At 44.2% G+C, this 20,897-nt stretch overlaps 1 protein-coding gene across 2 annotated transcripts in view; it reads left to right on the plus strand.

Moving 5' to 3' along the window:
* LOC147260924 (leucine-rich repeats and immunoglobulin-like domains protein 1) overlaps positions 1 to 20,897 on the plus strand; it is a 35,656-nt gene that overhangs the window by 7,106 nt on the left and 7,653 nt on the right. For both annotated transcript variants that reach the window (XM_086205142.1, XM_086205143.1), the window contains exons 3-10: positions 303 to 374; positions 4,196 to 4,270; positions 11,282 to 11,419; positions 11,804 to 11,947; positions 13,274 to 13,417; positions 13,880 to 14,023; positions 15,659 to 15,802; positions 17,066 to 17,146. In XM_086205142.1, coding sequence (XP_086061268.1) covers positions 303 to 374; positions 4,196 to 4,270; positions 11,282 to 11,419; positions 11,804 to 11,947; positions 13,274 to 13,417; positions 13,880 to 14,023; positions 15,659 to 15,802; positions 17,066 to 17,146 — 942 coding nt within the window. The remainder of the gene's footprint in view (positions 1 to 302; positions 375 to 4,195; positions 4,271 to 11,281; positions 11,420 to 11,803; positions 11,948 to 13,273; positions 13,418 to 13,879; positions 14,024 to 15,658; positions 15,803 to 17,065; positions 17,147 to 20,897) is intronic.

Genomic DNA, 20,897 nt, shown 5'->3' on the forward strand with positions numbered 1-20,897 from the left:
TAATTTTAGGTGGCAGCTATGAAATATACTGTTTGCCCAAAGTGCCAATTGACCCCTGTGGGTAATGTTTAGAAAGTGAGCCAGGAGGAAGAGACACTGTATCAGTTGTCGTGATCGGCTGTCCTTGAAGGCCGGCTGAATCGATGAACTGCTGTGTTTCCAAGCCTCCTTAAAGTGGATGGATGAGGCTGCGTGTCGCTGAAAAGTGCCTTTGACAAGTGCAATGAAAACAAACGTGGCACTATTTTTACTGTTAAATGCAGGAGTAGACATTGATGTATTCCCTTTTTCTCTGTTTTCAGAAATCTTGGCCGTAACAAGCTAGCTAACGTCAACGTGGAAGCCTTCGCCAACCTTCCCAATTTACGAGAGCTGTAAGTATTCCCCTACAGTGTATACACACCACACTCCAAGTCACAGCGGTAAAAGAATGTGCGGCACTCTTCACTTGATGCTCAGCCACAATGTATAGGTTGAATAGCATTAGGATTTACGTCTCCATACTGATGACAGTTGTTGCCGGGGGCATTATTTTGGTTTTCTGTCCGTCCACCCTGTTCTCATGAATGCGACGTGTCAACGTGTGGGAATTTTTCTACTTCCGGCACAAACACGTACCTGAACTTGGGGTAACTAATAGGTTAAGATGATCAAATGGCACTGTTGTCTCACTAAAGTCATTTTGGACCATAACTCAAGATGTCATGAGCTGACTATGAGAAAGTGTCACTCAAATGTCTAATAGGATATAATTAGGATATAATTAGTGAGGTCAGTCCCAGTGTGATATCATCATATTCCGCCAAACATGTTTTGGCCTTTATTGGCAGCGGTAGAACTGCAAAGTGGCAATCTTAATGGCTCTCACTAAAGCTGCATGCTGCAAATGTGATAAAACAATGGTGTACCAGCAACAGACACCAGGAAATACTTCATTAGTTTATGGGACGTGATGTCAGTCATGTTGGACATCTGCTACAAAAAAGAAAAACAAGAAGTATATGACAAAACATCTGAGCGGTACATAAATCTAAGCCCTTTTTTACAATTCTTTGTGTTATGCATTGTTAAATTCAGCCTCCTAAAACATTTTCAGCCAGGTCTGTCCCATTACTACAGCTAAGCTATAAGCACTTATGTGTGTAGATGATTTTTAATTCAGTCTTTCAAGGGTTAGGTGGGAGTCTTGTCCATCCCAAGGCTCTGCCCCACATTTTTGTTTTTGCTTACACTTCAAGTCTGCTGAGTCTTGCTTTGTGACTGAAGTTGCTGCTCTCCGAACACGCTGCTCTCGCCACACACCACACGCTTGCCACTCTACTTCCTTGCAGCATCCCCGTATGTGTTGCCTTCAGCGAAGCCCGATTGAGAGTAAAGTGGCGGTTTTCTATAGTAAGCATCCCCTCCACCACCTGATACTGTGGCCACTGCTGGCCTTGTAAATATTTTATATGGTGAGGAGAGGACTTGGCTCGGTGTCACTCAGCACCAATGCACAAGACACATACACACACACATACACTCGCTAACTGGTGACACACACACTGGAGACATCTTCGTCCGGCTGGCCAGCCAGTCATACGCTCCTTGACATCTGTTTTACTTCGGTGTTGTTTTTGTTTTGTGAAAGGATGATTTGATATCTGCCGTGTGGCAGACATGACACGTGGGGTTATGAAATTGAGTTACACTGTTTGATTGAATTCATCCTTATGTGATGGAGCATGTGGAAAGGTCCCACCTGTCCCAGCATCTCTAGCTGAAAGTTTGTTTAGATGTTATAAGATTCAGGTCAAATTAAGAGTAGCTTTAGTTTGAACGAGACCTCTGCCTCGTCTGGTCACATAAAGTTGTTGACGGGTGTCACTGTTTCATTCTTTGTCATTAGAGTCCTACAGGGCTGACACATTTCTGTTGGTCAACCCAGAAGTTAATATCACCATGGGTTCCCCTTGGCCACAAGCTGGCTGCTTCCATGGATTGTAGGTCACTCTACAAAATAAGATGTCAAGTCTTCCAGGTTTATTCAGCAAGATTGTCACAAAAGAACACCACGTTAAGGATTTGGAAGTGTAAATGCAATCTTTACACAGCTGATGCTATGGCACAGATGGGTTATGTACTGCAGATGCATTACCCCAATGTCACCACAACTAACTTCCTGTTTTTGCATTTTTTTACTGTCTGCATCAACTCTCTGTGGACTGATTTAGCTAATAGTTAGCAGCTGCAGTTTTTTTTTTTTTCGAAATATGTCTTTATTATAAATTGTGCATATAAACCATACAACTCAAATGTAGACAGATTTTACATATGCATTGTGTCTTAATTACATTTACACAACTTTTATACTTTACACCCCCCCCCCACCCCACCCCTCAAACCAGCACACGCAGTCTTAGTTCACAAACATAGTGGGATACTGTTAATAAACTAGAAAATACAATAGACATAGATACAGATATCAAAGTCTTTTCACAGCCTTCAACCTTCTTTCTTTGGTCTGGGAAGTACCTTCCAAAATATATTGGATATCCTCGGCCCAACATATTGGAAAAATGGAGTCCATACCTCGTAAAAAAGATCGATTTTGCCACGAGACCAATATGTTAAATAGTCCATCGGTAAAAGATCAAAAATGACCTTATGCCATTCTGAAACTGTGGGTGATTTGTTTGAGATCCATTTTAATAATATGGTTTTACGTGCAGCATAGGTCAACACATTCAACAATTTTTTCCTGTAGATATTCTTGATTCTCAGATGTGGTCTTCCTAACAGAAGGCATAGCGGATCCAAATCCAATTCTCCATCAAATACCAAGTTCAACCTTGAAACAACCTTCCCCCAGAAATCCTGAACATGTACACAGGTCCACACAGTATGTAGAAAACTCCCCACCTCTGTACGACACTTCATACACAGAGCTGATTTCTTTGGGTCCATTTTATTTCTGAGTTGAGGCGATATTTGAAGACGATGTAACAACCGGAATTGTAATTCTTTTGTTCTGTTACATATGGATATGTTGTTAGCATTCTCCCATTTACTTGTCCGTGTATCCTCATCCATCACCACCCCAAGGTCCTGAGCCCACGTTTGTAGGATGTCATGATCTACTTTACAGGACTTAGAGAGGGCCTCATAGCAACGCCTCACTATAAACTTATTGTTATGTATTTTATCAAGTAGATGTTCAGTGGGTGACAGTTCCAAATTAAATCTGCACTCAGTTTGATTCTGAATAAAACTTCTCACTTGTAGGAACCTAAAAAAGTGTGTTTGGGGTAGTTTATATTTTAGTCTTAGTTGATCAAAAGACATCATTCTACCTCCTTCAAATAAGTCCTTTAAAGTTCTAATACCTGCCTTCTCCCATAAAGAAAAAACATTGTCCATCATTCCTGGGAGAAAATCTGAATTTTTCTGTATTGGGGTAATTGGTGATAAAACACCTATTCTCTTCTCCCATTTTTTTAATCATATCCCAAACCTTTAGTGTAGATTTGACAATAAAATTGTCCTCCACAATCTCCGAGTCTTTTCGGTTCAAAATAAAAGGGAGACTAGCTAGTGTTATTGGTTTTCCCAAATTGTATGTTTCAATATCTAACCAGACAGAGTTTGGGTCATTTCGTACCCAGTCTACCAAATACCGAAATTGAGAAGCCAACTGGTATAATTTGATGTTGGGGACTGCCATGCCTCCTTTATCTGATGGCAACTGCAACCTTGCTAACTTAAGTCGTGGTCTCTTATGGTTCCAGATATATGTCCTAAACCAGTTATTTATAAGTTTGATAGTGTTATTGTTTAGTAGGATGGGAATCATCTGAAATTGGTAAAGCAGTCTCGGCAAAATGTTCATTTTTATCAAGGCGATTCTTCCCAACATTGGGAGTGGTAGAGAGGCCCATCTATCCAAGTCATCATGGATGCGTTTAAGAAGAGGTTGGAAATTGGTTTTGTACATTTTTTGAAGCACGGGAGTGACAAATATACCTAGATAAACAAAGCCTTGTGTTGCCCATCGGAAAGGTGATAAACCAGGGGGAAGAGTGTGATGTGTTTGACCCAGTGGCATTGCCTCTGACTTATTAAAATTTATTTTGTTAAGTGCCACACCTCCTAACACAACATCATCTATTTTCCTCCAGGTCACAATAAACAACGACTGTGCCGTTGTCTCTTTCAGGTGGCTGAACCACAATGAGCTGACCTCCATACCAGATTTAGGACAGGCTGCTTCTGACATTGTATCACTCTACCTGTGAGTACTGCCATTCTTACTACTTCCTTAGCATGGTACCAGACTGATCTGGTTCTCTGTTACTGTGTTCTTAGGTCAGTGGCCTCTTTGAAATGTTCTTGAAATAGTCACATGACGTCTGTCGAGGATGCAAACTCTTTAGGTAACTCTGCATTAGCATTTGAGAGGCTGCGAAATGTAAAGTGACGAATGTGACCGATTATATGAAAATGTATTAAAAAAAACCTCAAAATTCCACTTGAGCTCTATTGGCATGAGTATGGGGTTCTGTCTTGAGCGATTAGCATGCTGTCAAGTAAATAACTCGTCGTATTAGCTGGCTGTGGGGACTGCCTGCTTTGGCATCTCACTGGATATTTACTGCCCTATGTGGAAGGGTGTGTGTGTTCTGTGTGTGTCACAAATGTGAGCCCAGTACTCCATCAACAGCACATCAAGTTTTACATTGCCGAAAGTAAATTTTGATGGAAAATGGCAGTTTTTGGATGTTTTACATGCTGCAGTTTGGAAGGTAGTGAATTGATTCCTTAATTTTTGTGACCGTAATCATAAATGTGAAGTTCTTGAAGTGTAGATGATACTCCAGATTCTTCTGAGTCAGAGCTTATTTTTCATTCAACACTTAAAGTATTAAAGTAGTCAATGTTATCCATACACAGATATTTTTTTGTATTACTGAAGAATGTCTTTAGGAATGCAAGCCAGTGAAAGGCTGTCCCAGGAAGACCAAAATAGTCTCGGAGATGAATGTCAAAGTCCTTTGCCAAAGTTTATTGGATATTTTAGATTCAACAGTCAGAAGTACAACCATGTCAGTTTTCCATCTGTTGAATGGGCTGGCGATTTCCAGAGTGCCACATTGTTTTCCTGTCTCACCAGTGAACATTCTTAAAACTCACCCATCCTGAAACTATAAAGACTAACCCAACAGTCACTCTAGTGCTCACGATTAGCTTCACTCTGTATTTTCTTTTGCACCTTGCTGCTGCTGCTTCCTGTAACACTGGTCATCATCATATCATTTTCATTGGTGAGCAACGGGGGAGTCACACCTTTGCCTCTCAGTGTGTCATCTGCCCCCTTCTCAGCATTCATCATGATGCATTGTCAGACTAATTCTGCTCTGGTTAGTAGAGGTGGGTTAAAAATGTCTAAATCCCGATATTTTATCATATACATTTGTAGGAAAGATTATTGATACATAAATCCCAGTATAGATCTTTTAAAATAAATTAGATTTTACCCGTTTAATTTTTTGTTTTGTTTGCCCCTTCAGTCTGGCGTGATTTAGCGCGTAGTGCAGCGTTACTGCGGTCAGATGATCAGATCTCGCGGGATCCAGGCCACGTGCCTCCGATCAGAGAACAACAAGATGGCGGAAGCGCAACTTTAATATCCGGCAAATTTAAGAGCCGGTGTGTGGCAGCACTTCGGCTTTAAGAAGCAAGAAAACTGCGCCCAACTTAACAAAAATAATGCTGTGCGCAAAATGTGCAAAGTAGAAGTTAACGGAATGGAAATACAACTAATCTCTGGAGCCATGTGACGAGGCATCACCCAGAGGACACTCAGCAACCAGGAAACTACAAGTCCCTGCAACAACCCTCGCTGGAGACAGCATTTGGGACCAAGTTTCCATCCACGCCTCCACGTGCAGAGAACATCACTTTGGCTCTGGCAGTTTTGATCTGCAAGGACCTCAGACCATCCTGAGTGGTAGAAAATGTAGGCTTCAGACCCCTCGTCCAGACACTGGAACCACGCTATGTGCTACCGACACGGAAACAACTGAGTCAAGTCTCAATCCCAAAGATGTACAGAGAAGTTAAAAACAACTGAGTCAAGTCACAATCTCAAAGATGTACAGAGAAGTTAAAAACAACGTCACAACTGCACTGAAATCAGCAGAGAGAGTTGCCATCGCTGGTGACAGCTGGACAAGCAGCGCTACGATTCCTGCTTGACCATCACCTCTCAGCACACTGACAGTCACTGGTCCCTCATGTCCCACGTTGACAAACGCGGGCGATTGAAGCTCGCCACACCGCGAGTCATCCTGCTGAGCTGCTGACGGTTTGTGGAAGTCTAAGTTGCCCTTTTGTTTTGAATGACGGTCAAATATTTAAATAAAAAGTGCATGATATTGTACAACTATTGTTTAATGGTCAGTTCTCAATGTAAATATTAATATTTAATGATGCAGCAGGGTAGAGGGTTACTTTTACAATTAAATTTACAGCATTAGTCCTTTGAGAATGTCTTCCATTACCAAAGCAAAATTGGTATTGGAACTAAAATATTGTATCGTATATTGGATCGAATCGTATCGGAAATCGCATCGACTTGGGACCCAGTGGAATCGTATCGTATCGGGAGGTCAGTGGTGATACCCAGCTCCACTGGTTAGTAAGGAAAGATTCTAGATGTATGTGTCATGTTTCCGAAGCATTGTGTCATTTGAATTATTTTTCTTTTAGTTTGGATCTTTTGTGTCCAGTGTAGCTGGCAGTTTGCATTCAATACAAAACAGACTGGAACAAGTTCACATTGCCGAATTGCAGCCCCTCCAAATGATGGGGGTGTCTTTTTTGGGCTTGACTCGAAGCCTGTTGCTAGGGGAAGGCCTGTGGGCCTGATCTTCAAGCAGGCCAGAGGGAGGGTCAGATATTTACAAAGCCACGCAGGAAAAGTGAAGGCTCACTGAAGCACTTGCAGCTGCAGCTGTCAGTCACATGGCTTACAGTAAAATGGGTAACAGAGCAGGGTAAGAAGGATGAGGCATGGAGGAAGGGATAAGGCATGTGTAAAGCGTCAGATCAGGGTGACATCATCGTGCGGCGAAAGCAGAATAGTTTAGAGGAAGTAATAAAAGAGGCTGCAGGAGGGTAGTGCGAGGCAAAGGAAGGAAGATCAATGTGTATACTTGGTTACTCCCAAAGTTAAATCCAACCAGCGCTGTGCTTGTTTCAGAAGGATCTAGTGTTAATGGGCTGGTAAGTTGGTCGTCACTTGCAGGACTTTATATCTCATGTGTAACCACAGACATTGGAGCCAGTGGCAAACCTCAACATGAATCACCCACCTGTGGCTATTCTGGGCTGGGGATCATCAGCACAAACCACCCAGTTGTTGGCGAGCAGGGAGGTCCAAAGACCAGCCCCTGAATTTGTTTTCAAAGATTTGAAAATTCAAATTCAGGGGCTGGAGTAAGGATACTGATGACTCGTGACATAGTTCAATTTACAGCAGTCCCACTCCAGCACTCACACCATAGTCCTTCTTTAAACAGATTGCTCACAGATCTTGCAAGTGGTCACATACTATTCAGATCTGCTAGCATAGCAGATAGCATTTCCTCTACCTTACTTTCCTTTTCCCTCTTGCAAAAATCCTCTGCAGAACAAAATGCTGTTTGTTTGCCACGAGGAAGGCAAGGTGTGGTAGCAAGCCGGCCCATGTGGCCACTTCTAACCTATAAAGCATTGAGTCCTACTAAAAACTATTGGCTATGGATGAATGTAAATACAGAAATAATGATACACAGACAATTATTCACATCTATGGTACTCAATTACACAAGCTGAGGTCGCAAAATTGCCTGTCTGCTAAAATGAGGTTAGGCTGGGGAGTTTTCTCTGGCCCCCTTTCAAACCTGACCACCAGTGATATGTATAGCCATGTTGTCCTCAAACCTGGGTGGATAATATGCGGGTTCTGTAGGGCCAGAGTGTTCTCCATATATTCGTAGATGGACTGTCAATGTCACTGACATCATGACAATGTTGCCCAGCCCTAGAATAACCACCAAACATCACAGATGCTTTTCTAAAGTTTCTCAAGAATCTCGACTCCAAATTACTTCAAACTCCTTCTTTCGATCTTCAGGATGACATCTACAAAGGTTAAAATGCATGATATCAGCCATTTAGAAGAAGATCACCTCAACATTCTCTCTTTTGTCAGAGAGATGCCTCTGCCAGCCCTCTAGTGTTCTTGTGCCACCCATGGAGGATGGTCTGGAATTCAAGCTTGTGTGAGACAGTGACACACAAGCACACACACAGCAGATAGGTCAAGAATTTGATTTCAGCCACTCATCAACAGTGAACTTCTCCCATGTGGCTGCTACTGTCTGACTTCCGTGCATTCTTCAAATGTGTCTCTCTCTCAGCTGTAGTGCGCTGAAGAGCGATTTGGTCAAAAAGAATAATCATCAATAAGTATGAATATAACTATTGATTACTGAATACATTTACTAATTAATATTAAATATTAATTATTCAGGGCACCACCCTGATGAGTTCAGGGAAACTAAAATGTTGACCAAGTTTGAGAAAAGTTATCAGTCTCAAACAGTTTATCCACCAAACAGTCAATATTCAGTAATATCAACTAAATAGGGACATCTCTGATCTTGAGATCCGAGCGCTGGCCACCACTTGGACACGTGACCACAGTTTTGTACACAAAAGACACTACGACTTCTCTCTTACAAATAAAAGTGTTCATTAAACACAATGCATCTATCGATCAGCAACACGTTGATATAACGGCTCTATCTAACCAAAAGATACAAAGTGATATGTGTGAGCGTGTGAGTGAAGGAGTGTGTGTGTGTGTGTGTGTGTGTGTGTGTGTGTGTGTGTGTGTGTGTGTGTGTGTGTGTGTGCGTGCATGTGTGCGTGTGTGTGGGAAGGAGAGAAGGAGGAGGGGAGGGTGGAACCTGGTTGCCTAGCAACCACTTAGCGTAGACAGTGGAGGCTAACAGTTTTGGCTAACAGCTGAGGCCAGCTAGCCGCTAGTTAGCACCGTGGAGGTATAAAACGCGGAGCAGTCAGTTAGTAAGCCGAATGGCTCAGTGAGAGAGAGAGAGAGAGAGAGAGAGAGGAAAGACAGAAGTAAACCCAAAAACGTGTGTTAACACACTTGTGCAGAATCAATATTATGTAGCACCTTCTTGAAACGTTACAGTTATTAACAATCAACATTAGTAGATACAGCGTAATGCCATACAATAGTATCTGCTGTTCACAGGACGTCCGTCACAAAAACAGTGCATTCATAGACACTATATAAACACAACTAAGCTGTTTCTCTGCCCAGAAAATGCCCAGTTAGGGAAATCCTTACTTGGTCCGGTAGGACGATAAGGAATTGAATCTCTGTTGATCCAGAGCGCGGGTCGGCTCGGTTCGGAGGTTCGCAGAAACAGCGGCAGGCAGCCTGCAAGGATCTGCTGGAGTTTACTGGTGGAGGGGTGAACAAGCTTGGCCGAGCTTTCGTTCACCAGGGAACCAGTTCATGCGGGTCGTGTGGCACAACGGTGTCTTGTCTCGATGAGTGGATGGGGGGAGAGAGGTGTCTGCTTATGGAGTTCTCGCCGTCGCTGTACTTCCAGGCCAAGGTGCGAAGAGGTCCGAAGAGAACCGAAGAGGAGAGCCGAAGAGGGCGAGCCGAAGAGGGCGAGCCGAAGAGGGCGAGCCGAAGAGGGCGAGCCGAAGAGGGCGAGCCGAAGAGGGCGCGCCTTCTTGGACCGGTCCCTTTTATTTGGTTAGGCCGGTGATGTCACTTCCTGTGGGGCCTACTGGCTCTCAGCCAATAGAGTCGCGGCACGTGAACTTCCGGGCAAGCGGGGCGCGAGTTTTGGGGGGGGTCAGTGGCCAGAGATGATCCCCTTTTTACGACCCTTTGTTTTAAGAGCGTGTGGTCACTCCTAATGCAGGCTTCAGAAAGGGGTGTTAGGCCTCGAAGGCCTGAAAGTCCTTTCTTCAGATTAGTTGTAAAATCTCTGAATTAATCTCTTCTCCTGGTTGTGTTGGCACAACACTGCTAAATACTGGTGAGGTCTGAAAGGACTGATGTTCATGACAAATTCAGTACCAAAAATTCTGTCTGGTAAACCACATGTGAAGTTTCCCGTATATTTAGTAAGAAGTGAATTTGCTTGGAGTGTGAAAGTGGTGCGTTTGGAAGACTAGGTGCAAGGAATTTAAAAACAGTTGATACAATTTCTGGTTTTATCACTACTGTTGCACCTCACTGAATACAGCAGCATTTAGTATTCACAAACCATGTTCATAGGAAGTTGGCAGAAGTGCGAGAATGGAAAGAAAAATCATTGTCACAAACCAACAGCAGAGTGGCAGGAACTTTCCCCATTGTGTTCATTGTCCAGCCCGGCAACATCAAAGGGAACCTTTCAAGCAGCTCAGTGTAGAAATCATATGGGTGGCTGGATGATCTGATTTTTTGAATAAGTCTCCTACCAGCTTCAGACAAGAATGGACAAGCCAAACAATCATCCCCAAAGATGACACCACAAACAGGAGAATGGGCATGCTAGTGTCAACCGCTGATGCACTTGGCAAACACCAAAAGAAGTGTCAAAAGGAGCTGGACTCAGGCTAATCAGACGGTCAACGGTGCACGTGAATGAGATTTGGAATTAGGTGGAATCAAGAGTGAATAAAGCCCCCAGACATCAAAGGGAACAAGAGTGAAGCAAAGTCTTTATCAGAAGTGTCACTGGCTGTCTGATAATCCGTTTTTCTGAACATTATGATTGTGTTTGCAGGCTTCAAACACGCTCAGGCCATGCGCTGAGAGCACTGTTGCGGTGCTTGCTTCAGACGGTACCCGTCTCTGTGGGCCGCTTGCTTGGCCTCAAGTGCCACTGCTTTCCCAAGAAGCGACAACTTGACACTCAACACTGATTGTGTGATCTAAATGTTTACACTGATGCCCAAACGAGCTGATGCTGTTGACAGAGAGGGTCAGACAGGGTATAATGTAGAGATTCACCCAAAAAGTAACTTTTCAATCATTAGATTGTTCTAATAGCTAATGACCACTTTAGGGATGAAGGGTGTCGATCAAATTCTACACTTTGTCGGGACGTAGCCATCCCCACAGTGTTCTGTAATTGTCTTAGTCCTAACGTAGCCACAGGCTATCAGGTTTTGTTAAAGGCTTTTCAAGTGTCTTTCTCTGTTGATGATTGTTATTTTCCAGACATCATAACAAGATCAATGGTATTGATGGTGGACGGACTGGAGAACTTGTCTCTGTGGAAACACTGGACCTAAGCAACAATGACATCACGGAGCTACGAGGGCACTCTTTCCCCGAAGGCCTCCAGATCAGAGATTTGTAAGTACGACGATGGTACATAACTCAGAAAATCATTCAAGTGCACCTATTCAAATCAAAGAAGATGGACTGCAAAATCCTGGGAATATTTCATTCAAAAAAGGTCCAAATTCCCCAACATGGAAAATAGAATTATTTTAAAGAAATTAACAGGAAACATACAACACCTGTCCAATCCTATATATGAGAATTCTGTTGAGGGGAATTTTATTTTACCAATAATTTTGGTAGAAAAACTGTTAAATATATATATATATCCCAAATCTCCCTACCAAAGCTGAATAATGTGTATTGATAAAATTGGTGGAAAATAACAAAGAAAACAGAAGTAAGTAACATTACTGAACACAGGCAGAAATGAAGATCATGGAATTTTGTGGTCAGGTTCCTGAGCAGTAACCAGATCACTGTATTGGAGCTCGGTGCTCTGGACCATCTGGGCTCCACTCTGCAGGTCCTGAGACTGAGCCAGAACCACATCACTCAGATTCCTGTGAAAGCCTTCCAGCTTCCGAGGCTCACCCAGCTGTGAGTACCACTGGACTTCATCCATTTAACAAGCGAGTCGGAGTGCTGACGAGCATCTTAGGCCCCTTTCACACTGCACCAAATATGCGGATGAACGCGGGTGTTTGTGCACTCTGAAAGGGTTGACTTTGCATTTTGACTGGCGTCCACCAAACCTACAAGCGACCCGGGTGTTTAGCGGCTTGCCTCGGCTCTGCTCGGTTGGCCTGCAATGTGAAAAAAGCAACCTGCGTTGTCTCAGGTTTCACGCGACCTTCCTGTTGCATTCTGATTTTGTCACTGTGCCGCCTGTCAGGCCGTCATTGTGGAAGCTCTGGAAAATAAATACATAAATAAAATCAGGCTGGGCTGGGCTGCGAGAGCTGCTCACTCATCTCTCAATAAAGCTTTGGCTTCTGCAATAAGATCAGTCTTCCTGTTGGGAGCTCAGACCCTGGTCTGCTTGAAGCTTGAATGTGCCCCAATACCAAGCAAACTCAGGTACAAGAAGCCGCTTTGACACGCGTTTCAGTTTGAAAGGGGTCTTAGGGTGAATGTCTCGGTCACCTTGATCTTTGTGTTTTAAAACTCTCAACGTGTAGTGCTTATTTTACCTCTGTGGATTGATAAGGTCTGACTGGCTATATTATCAGTGATTTAGTGCCTTCTTTTATATCCTCAAATAGTTGGTTTATTGCCAGCACCATGCTTCGTCGTCTTAATCAAACGTCCATCCGGTGTCTCGGTGACTCCAGTCTAGAGAGCAAAGGGGACTCTAGTAAAGAAAGAGGATCCCACAGTTTCCCCAGGTGTCCACAGTTGGAGAGGTGGCCCCTCGTCGGTGATACTGCACCTTAGACACAAAAGAACCTGCCGGGATGTTTATATTTGCTAACATGGGGGCCTGTGCGTGCGTGCACACACACACACACACACACACACACACACACACACACACACACACACACACACACACACACTAAATGCACAAACTCTATATGCAGAAAAAAAAGACTGACAGGTGGAGAGACACCACCGAGGAATGCCTGCTGAGCTGGGGGCTGTTAATGGCAAAACTGAATTGAATTGAATGCCTTTTATTGTCATTATACAAGTATAATGAGATTAGAGGAAAATGCTCCAAATGAAGCATGCAGGCTACAGAATCCTTTGGTTTTGACCTTGGTGTGATGGAGAATGAAAGCAAAACATTCCTCAATCAACAGGAAAAATGTTTTTGTACATTTAAATGTTGGCATTATTGTGAAACGGTTCAGAAGGTATGATCAAGTGTTTCACAGATGTTCCCCCGTGTTTCCTCTGTGTTTTTTTCCGTCCAACCTCCAGTGACTTGAACAGCAACCATATTCGTCAGGTGGTGGGTTTGACCTTCCAAGGTCTGTCCCGGTTGAAGGTGCTCAAACTGCAAAGAAACAGCATCAGCAAGATGACTGACGGGGCCTTCTGGGACCTGGTCAAGATGAAAGTCCTGTATGCATCCCCATTAGAGATGAACCAAGAAACAGAACATCAATGGAATTGTCACAAACAAGTAGACTAAGTTCTTGCGCACACATCTTCATCAGAAACATCTCACAGCTAATACCAAAACCAACCCTTCTCCTTAACACACCTGGGCGTAGCACGTCAGCTGAGAGCAAGCCTCTACCTGTTACAAACTGTGAAATGAGTACTCATTAATCACCAAAATAAAAAGAACAATTTTGTACCCTGACTTGAACGTACCGACAATCACTGCAATCTCACATTCTCTGCTTAATTCTTGCAATTACATATAAAATAACACCATCATGGTTACAATTTTTTTTTTTTTTTAAGAAGTGGTTCCTCCAGATTTAGCCTGCACAAGAATGTTCATTCTGTGATTTTATCCTACAGTTCCCTGCATCCAGATCCCTTCATTCTCACAGTGTTGCTCCATGTCTAATGCAGCTACCTGGACCACAACAGCTTGACTGAGGTGAACGCTGGCTCCCTGTATGGCCTGACTTCCCTTCGGCAGCTTTTCCTCAGTAACAACTCAATAGCCCACATCAATTCTGATGGATGGAAGTTCTGCCAGAAGCTGAGGGAACTGTGAGTACCAGCATGTAAATTAGCCTGAACACCCAAGCTTTCATGCCAGATGTCCTCCTGCAAACCCTTTAGGAGACAAGCAAAAAAACAGTCTTTCATTTTAGTCTAATGTAAAAAATAAGGCTTGTATTCTGGTCACATCAGCTGAAGAATGAGAATTTCCTCCCATCAGTTCCTGGGGAATTAAACGGGCCGTCCTCCAGTCAACCCATACCGTCACGCTATCTTACCAGGGTTAGGGTTAGGCTGAGCTGGTCATCTCCACACGTGACTGGCCAAGCAAACCTGACGCACAGCAAGGGCCACAGGGAGGGCAACAAAATGCACAATACTTCTTCTGACTGCTGTCTGAAAGATGCCATTATGGAATATATTGTGATTTATAATCTGAATTTATAAAGAATAACAGCTCATCTGCAAAATATGCTCTTAGGTTGTTAAACAAGTAGTGAGACCTTGTTTAACGCCAGGTGTGAATGCCTAAAACTATTATTGTTATTATTATTATTAATAATAATAATTATTATTGTTATATTTGGTACTCATTTTGACAATTGAGTCACCTTTTTTGAGTGACTAGACATGCTCAAAAACTCTAAACCCGTCACCTTATGGTCAGGGGGAAAGTTCTCCGCAGAAATTCTGAAAAAATGATCACCGGCCACGTGTTTCATCATTAATGCACCACATTCACTCGGCAACAGACTTTAAAAAAATCTGATGGTGCCACAAACTAAGTCCCCTTTGTTTATTCCTTTGAACGCATGACCATCCCCAGGGGTTGTATTGTAATTTTACCTGCTTCTCAAACCTGTGGTTCCATTGCGACCTCTTCAGCATGTGGGCGGCGTGGCTCAGGGGTAGAGTGGCCATCTAGTAACTAGAGGGTCGCTGGTTCGATCCCCGACCCCGGTGAACATGTTGAAGTGTCCTTGAGCAAGATACTGAACCCAAAATTGCTCCTGATGGGTAGGTCGGCGCCTTGGATGGCAGCCTCCACCGTCAGTGTGTGAACGGGTGAATGAGACGACGCTGTAAAGAGCTTGGAGTGCTGCTAAGGTAGAAAAGCGCTTTATAAAACTGAGTGCATTTAGGTGTCTTTTTCACCAAATTCCTAAAGTAAGTGAAACATCTTGGAAGTCCATGTCATGTTTTCATCCCATTTGTATATTCTCTAGCCTGTTAAGAAAAATAGGAATGAGGATGCTCTTGTATGTGCGGGCTGCGGGCCACATGAGGGTTTACCACGTGCCCAAGTACGCTTATAAATGGAGGCTGTAGACATGTAAAACTCCAACCAAGAATTTCTTTTCTTCCCTGTCAAAACCCTCGCACCTCTCTTGAGCTGTGAGGTCTGCTCAGCACATTCTCTGTTAACAATTTGTGAAAAAGAAAATAAAGTCACAATGGAAAAACTTGATGACCAAAAAAACAATTTCAGCCATAAAATTGAAGTGTAAAGATGTGAGCTGCCTCACCGTTTTGCCAGCCTGACATCTCCTTCCAGACCTCACACAGAATAGTTCTCTTTTATCCCCCTTTTTCCACTCTCTCTTTCTCCTACTCTCTCGCTGTCCTGGTGTCTGCCTTCCTTTCCTCTGCACTGTCTGTCTTGCTCTCTGTCTCTCTCTCCAGGAATCTGTCATACAACAACTTGACTCGTCTGGATGAAGGCAGTCTGGCTGCCCTGGGGGATCTCCAGACCCTCCGTCTGGGGCACAACTCCATCAGCCACATCACCGAGGGAGCCTTCAGAGGTCTCAAGGCCGTACGCGTCCTGTGAGTGTACCCCCCCCCCCCCAACTGCCATTAGCAGACCCAAATCACTCCAAACAACCCCCGCTTGAGTGCTTCACTCCCACGGACAATCAAGGGATGTGCCACTTGGGAGCAGTGAGAGCTGCGATGTCTGAATATTGCTCTGTGGTATTTGATATCAGGCTCCCTTTAGTTGACATCAGAAAGTACAAGCTGCTCTGTTTCATTTTATTTTCATAGCTTTTACAAGGTGTTCTTGCATCGCTTCTGTTGAGGTTTCGCTGGCAACTACCTTCTGTCTCTTTATTTCTTTTGTTTGGTCTTGTTTTGTTGTCAACGCCGGTTCTCAACAAATTTGAATCTAAAAGGCTCCGTGTCACCAGTTCCCTCGAGGACACCCCCTCCTGCCCCTTTTTAGCAACGGGTTTCTTTTCCGTCTGATCCACCTTTCACACAAACAGACTAGAAGAAAGAATCAGGTGATTAATCCAGGAGAAAGACTTGGGGTCTTGGTTCCCAAGTTCCTATTGGCGGTGCTTCTGTTCAGTGAGAGAGGAGAAGCTTCTTTGTCAGTGGGGTGACGAGCCAAGACGCTTGAGGCCCTTTTTTTTTGGCATTCTGGGTGATAGATAACTAGCTACAGAGAAAGTAGAGGGTGGTACCAAGAGCTGAGTTGGGACTGCCAGATCTCAGCTTTTTCTCATGTTTCTATTTCTTTGACTCGCCCACTTTGTTTGTGTTGGCTCTACCTTTTCAAAGCACAAGAAATGCTCATTTCTCCCTATCGGCAATGCTAAGTTTATTCTGCCATCTCCTCATTATCCTCCAGTACACGCACATCTCTGTCTGTCTGCATCTCTTTTCTCCCTCCCTCTCCTCTGTTCAGTCCTGGTTTCTGTGTCTTTGAGGCAGACCTAATCTAGTCACTGGTGGGGAGGAGAGGCAAAGGCGGGGCCCTGAAAAGGAGCTGGGGGAGCTTTAATTGGGCCTGTGCTGCTGGTCGTGCTGGCATGGGGCAGGAGCCTGCATTGGGGTGTGAAAGCTCCAAACAAGCCAGGCTGCCCTCGAATTCGGCCACGGGGGCGGTTGGCTCACTTGGGCAAGGCAAGGGACGGACGGACGATGGGGGGATGGAGGGAATGTGGGCAAGTGGGCAACCTGTGACTTCCAGACCAGCTTTTGTCAGGGCAGTGAAACGCTTCACTGCTGGCAGACTGTCCCTGTTCTCATCCTCCCTCCTTCCGTCTTTTTTATCCTAACCCTCTTTTCTCTCCTTCTCCACAGGGTGCTGGACCATAACGACATCTCAGGCACAGTAGAGGATACCAGTGGGGCCTTTTCAGAATTGGACAGCCTCAACAAGCTGTGAGTGTATTTCCTCATTCTATTCTTTTAATCCCCAACCCCCGTTTTCTCTTTTGCCATCAACCCTGCCTTTTCATCCCCCTGTCCTGATGTTCGTCAGAACAGACCATCAGAGGAACAGGACAGAGCTGTCTCATTTGTCCTCATCCAAAAGTTTCCTATTAATTCCCAACTCTCTTTCTGCTGCCAGCTAAGTTAAGGCCAGAGTGTTCAGTAGTTTGCGATCACTCCCTCCTCAGGACCCTACACTTCACTTGGAAAGGAATTAGTTTGCGCTGAGCGATGACTTGGAGGGCCCCTCTTCCATCTTTACAAGGCTTGCTCAAGAAACTGCAATTAGACTTGTGTTCATTCCCATCATTCTGTGGAGGCAGAGGCCAGCTTTTGTCCAGTTAAATCTGGCTTTCATCTTATGATATCATTCCATTCCACTTCAGCTTCATGGCCAAACTGGGTTCTGCCTGCTTCCTGTGATTCAAGACAGAGATGCTGTGAATCACTTGTATCAGTTTTCTCATCAATGTTTCCATCAAGGCAACTAAGTTGGCTAGTTGAGAAATTACAGTGGGCATGGAGTTGCTGGTGTTGAGCGTCCATGCACTGTCGCCAACCTGAAGGATGAAAAGACAATGTCCAGCCAAGATGGTTCCCTGTGTGAGCGCCACTGAAAGAGACAGAACGTGAGAAAAGAGCTGGCAGGGGTTTTGCTCCCCAATAAGATTCTTTCTATTTCTCCTCCACCTCCCGTCCCCTCCTTCCCCATCTTTGTTGTCGAAAATTGAGGGTGAAATTGAGGGCTGCATTCAGTCATCAAATTCAAACGCCTCACACACCCCCGTACTCTGACCCTACCCTTTTTGCCATGTGTTGGCAGAAGCAGCCTGCTGCATCCTAAGGATGGCAAATCGAGGCATGGGAGAAAGAGGATCTGAAAAAAGAAGGGGGGGGGGTGGCGAACATCAAAGACTTAATTTTCCTAAAAGCGGCCTGTATTCCAGTCCTAATATTGCTGGATCTCAGTGGTGCTTTGGACACGGTTGACCACAGCACTCTACTAGATCGACTGGAAAACTGGGTGGGACTTTCTGGAACAGTACTAAACTGGTTTGAATCCTACTTAAAGAAAACTTACTTTGTGTCTGTAAGTAATTACACATCAGAGCGGACAAAAATGACATGTGGGGTTCCCCAAGGCTCCATTCTGGGGCCACTCCTATTCAACATCTACATGCTCCCTCTGACTCAAATGATAGAAAACTACAAGATATCTTACCATGATTATGCAGACGACACACAGATGTACGTAACCATACCACCAGGAGACTACAACCCAATACAAACACTAAGGAAGTGCATTGAACAAATCAATGATTGGATGTGCCAGAATCTTCTTCAACTGAACAAAGATAAAACCGAAGTCATTGTTTTTGGAGTTGAAGAAGAGCGATTAAAAGTCAATGCTCAGCATCAATCTGTTATGTTAAAAAGCACAAACCAACCAGAAATCTTGGTGTAGTCATGGAGACCTGAATCTGAACAGCCATATAAAGACAATGACAAAGTCAGCCTCCTATCACCTGAGGAACACATCAAGGGTTAAAGGACTGATGTCCCAGCAGGATTTGGAAAAGCTTGTCCATGCGTTTATCTTAAGTAGACTCGACTACTGTAACGGTGTCTTCACGGGTCTCCCTAAAAAATCCATCAGACGGCTCCAACTGATTCAGAACACTGCTGCTGGAGTCCTCACTAAGACCAGGAAAGTAGATCACATCACTCCAGTTCTGGCTTCCTGTCTGCCAAAGAACTGATTTTAAAATCCTGCTGCTGGTTTATACAGCACTGAATGGTTTAGGACCAAAATACATTTCTGATCTGCTGGTACGTTACGAACCATCCAGACCTCTCAGGTCGTCAGGAACAGGTCTGCTCTCTGTCCCCAGAGTCAGAACCAAACTCGGAGGAGCAGCATTTAGTTTCTATGCTCCACATTTCTGAAACAAACTCCAAGAAAACTGTAGGTCTGCTGAAACTCTCAGTTCTTTTAAATCACAGCTGAAAACCCCTATGTTTGCCGTGGCCTATTATTAAATCAAACTTGAGCCTCTGATCAGCGTCTCACTGCACTGTAACGTCTGTCTGCCTGTTCAGCTTCTATCTCTAACTTGACTTTAGCTGCAGTGTAACTCTTCTAATTGTGTCGAACGTCTCTCTCTGTCTTTATTCTCTCTAATTATGTTAAATGTCTTTTTATGCTTCTTTTTTGTAAAGCACTTTGAATTGCCCCATTGCTGAAATGTGCTGTACAAATAAACCTGCCTTGCGAATGACACCACATGGGATGGAGGCGGGGCCGTGCAGGCAGCCATAAGCCAAGTAAATGTCTTGTTCTTTTTATATTGCCTCAATCATGTGCACTTGTCAGGACCGGACTCAAAGGAGGACCTAGATTCAGGATTGCAGTATAGGAACAAGCTTTATTGGTTGTTCACCAAAGTCAGAGGAGCGGGCTATGAAAAATCCTAAAACCTCTCACGCGCACAAGCACTCACACACACACACACACACACACTGACTTCCGGGCTAATGGCTATCGATCCAAGAGGGGGAGAAAACAAATTCAAGAAAGGGGAAAAGATCTTCACAAAGAGATCCAACCAAATCTACTCTACCAAAGGTAAAGCGCAACTGACGACTGTCTCTGGCTGAAATAAAGCTCCATCTATGCCTGGCTGGCTACTCCATTACTAAATGCTACGCTAAAAAAGCAAAGCTCGCTCACTCAACAGAGGAGGGCTGAGAAAACTACAATAAAAAATGAATCACAACGTGACCTCACCAAGACTAGAAAATAACAAACTTCTGAACTCAAACTGATCTTGACAATAACTTCTTCTTACCTGACTGTAAAAATGACAAAATAAAGCTCTTGACTTGATAACAATGACTCAACTGTGACAGTGGCGCTTCCGTGGTCGGCAATGAACAACACTTCTGCGACGAGACAGGTGAAGACAGAGACACAGACACACGAGGAGCGAATCACGCTGATGGAGGACAGGTGTGCGGGGCGTAACAGGGGAGAGTGGAATCAGCAGCATGAGACACAAGAGGGGGCGGGGCGGACGCTGACTGACAGGACCGGAGAATGCAGGACGACAACAGGAGGAGAGGCTGGTGCACTGAAATGAGAGGGGAATTAATTCTTAAAAAATAACACAAAGAAATAAACAAGACAATAAACCCAGACAAGACAAGCTCACCGCTGTGACTGTGACGGCACTGATTTCTTCAAATTAACAATCTGAAAATGCGGCCCCCTCGTCCAGTGACAAGACATTTGAGTTCCATCTCTGGGGTCTTCACTATGAAGCAGCCAACCATGTCTCCTCTTCCTGTGTAGTCAAGGGTACGGCGCAAAAGAAACAGGGGAGGGGTTAGGGTTCGCGGGTGAGGGTGGACGAGGGGATTAGGACCCCAAATCAGACAAACGGCAACTGGCTTCTTGTCTCAAAGTAGGCTGCAGTGCGGTGCACTGGAAACACACACACACTCGCAGGGTCGCAGGGGTATTAGGGCTGCAACTAACAACTATTTTAATAGTGACTCGTCACCGACTATTGAAACGATTAGTCGACTCATCGGATAATTATTATTTTTCTTAAATTTAGCATGAAGTTGATTTAATTATGTGTCAAATGACAATAAACAAGACAGATGGTTCAATGAAAAACACATCTTTTATTGAGTT

This window comes from Aulostomus chinensis, chromosome 5 (assembly GCF_037954235.1).
Source record: "Aulostomus chinensis isolate RoL2024-O1b breed Wild chromosome 5, RoL_Achi_v1.0, whole genome shotgun sequence".
Classification (NCBI taxonomy): Eukaryota; Metazoa; Chordata; class Actinopteri; order Syngnathiformes; family Aulostomidae; genus Aulostomus; species Aulostomus chinensis.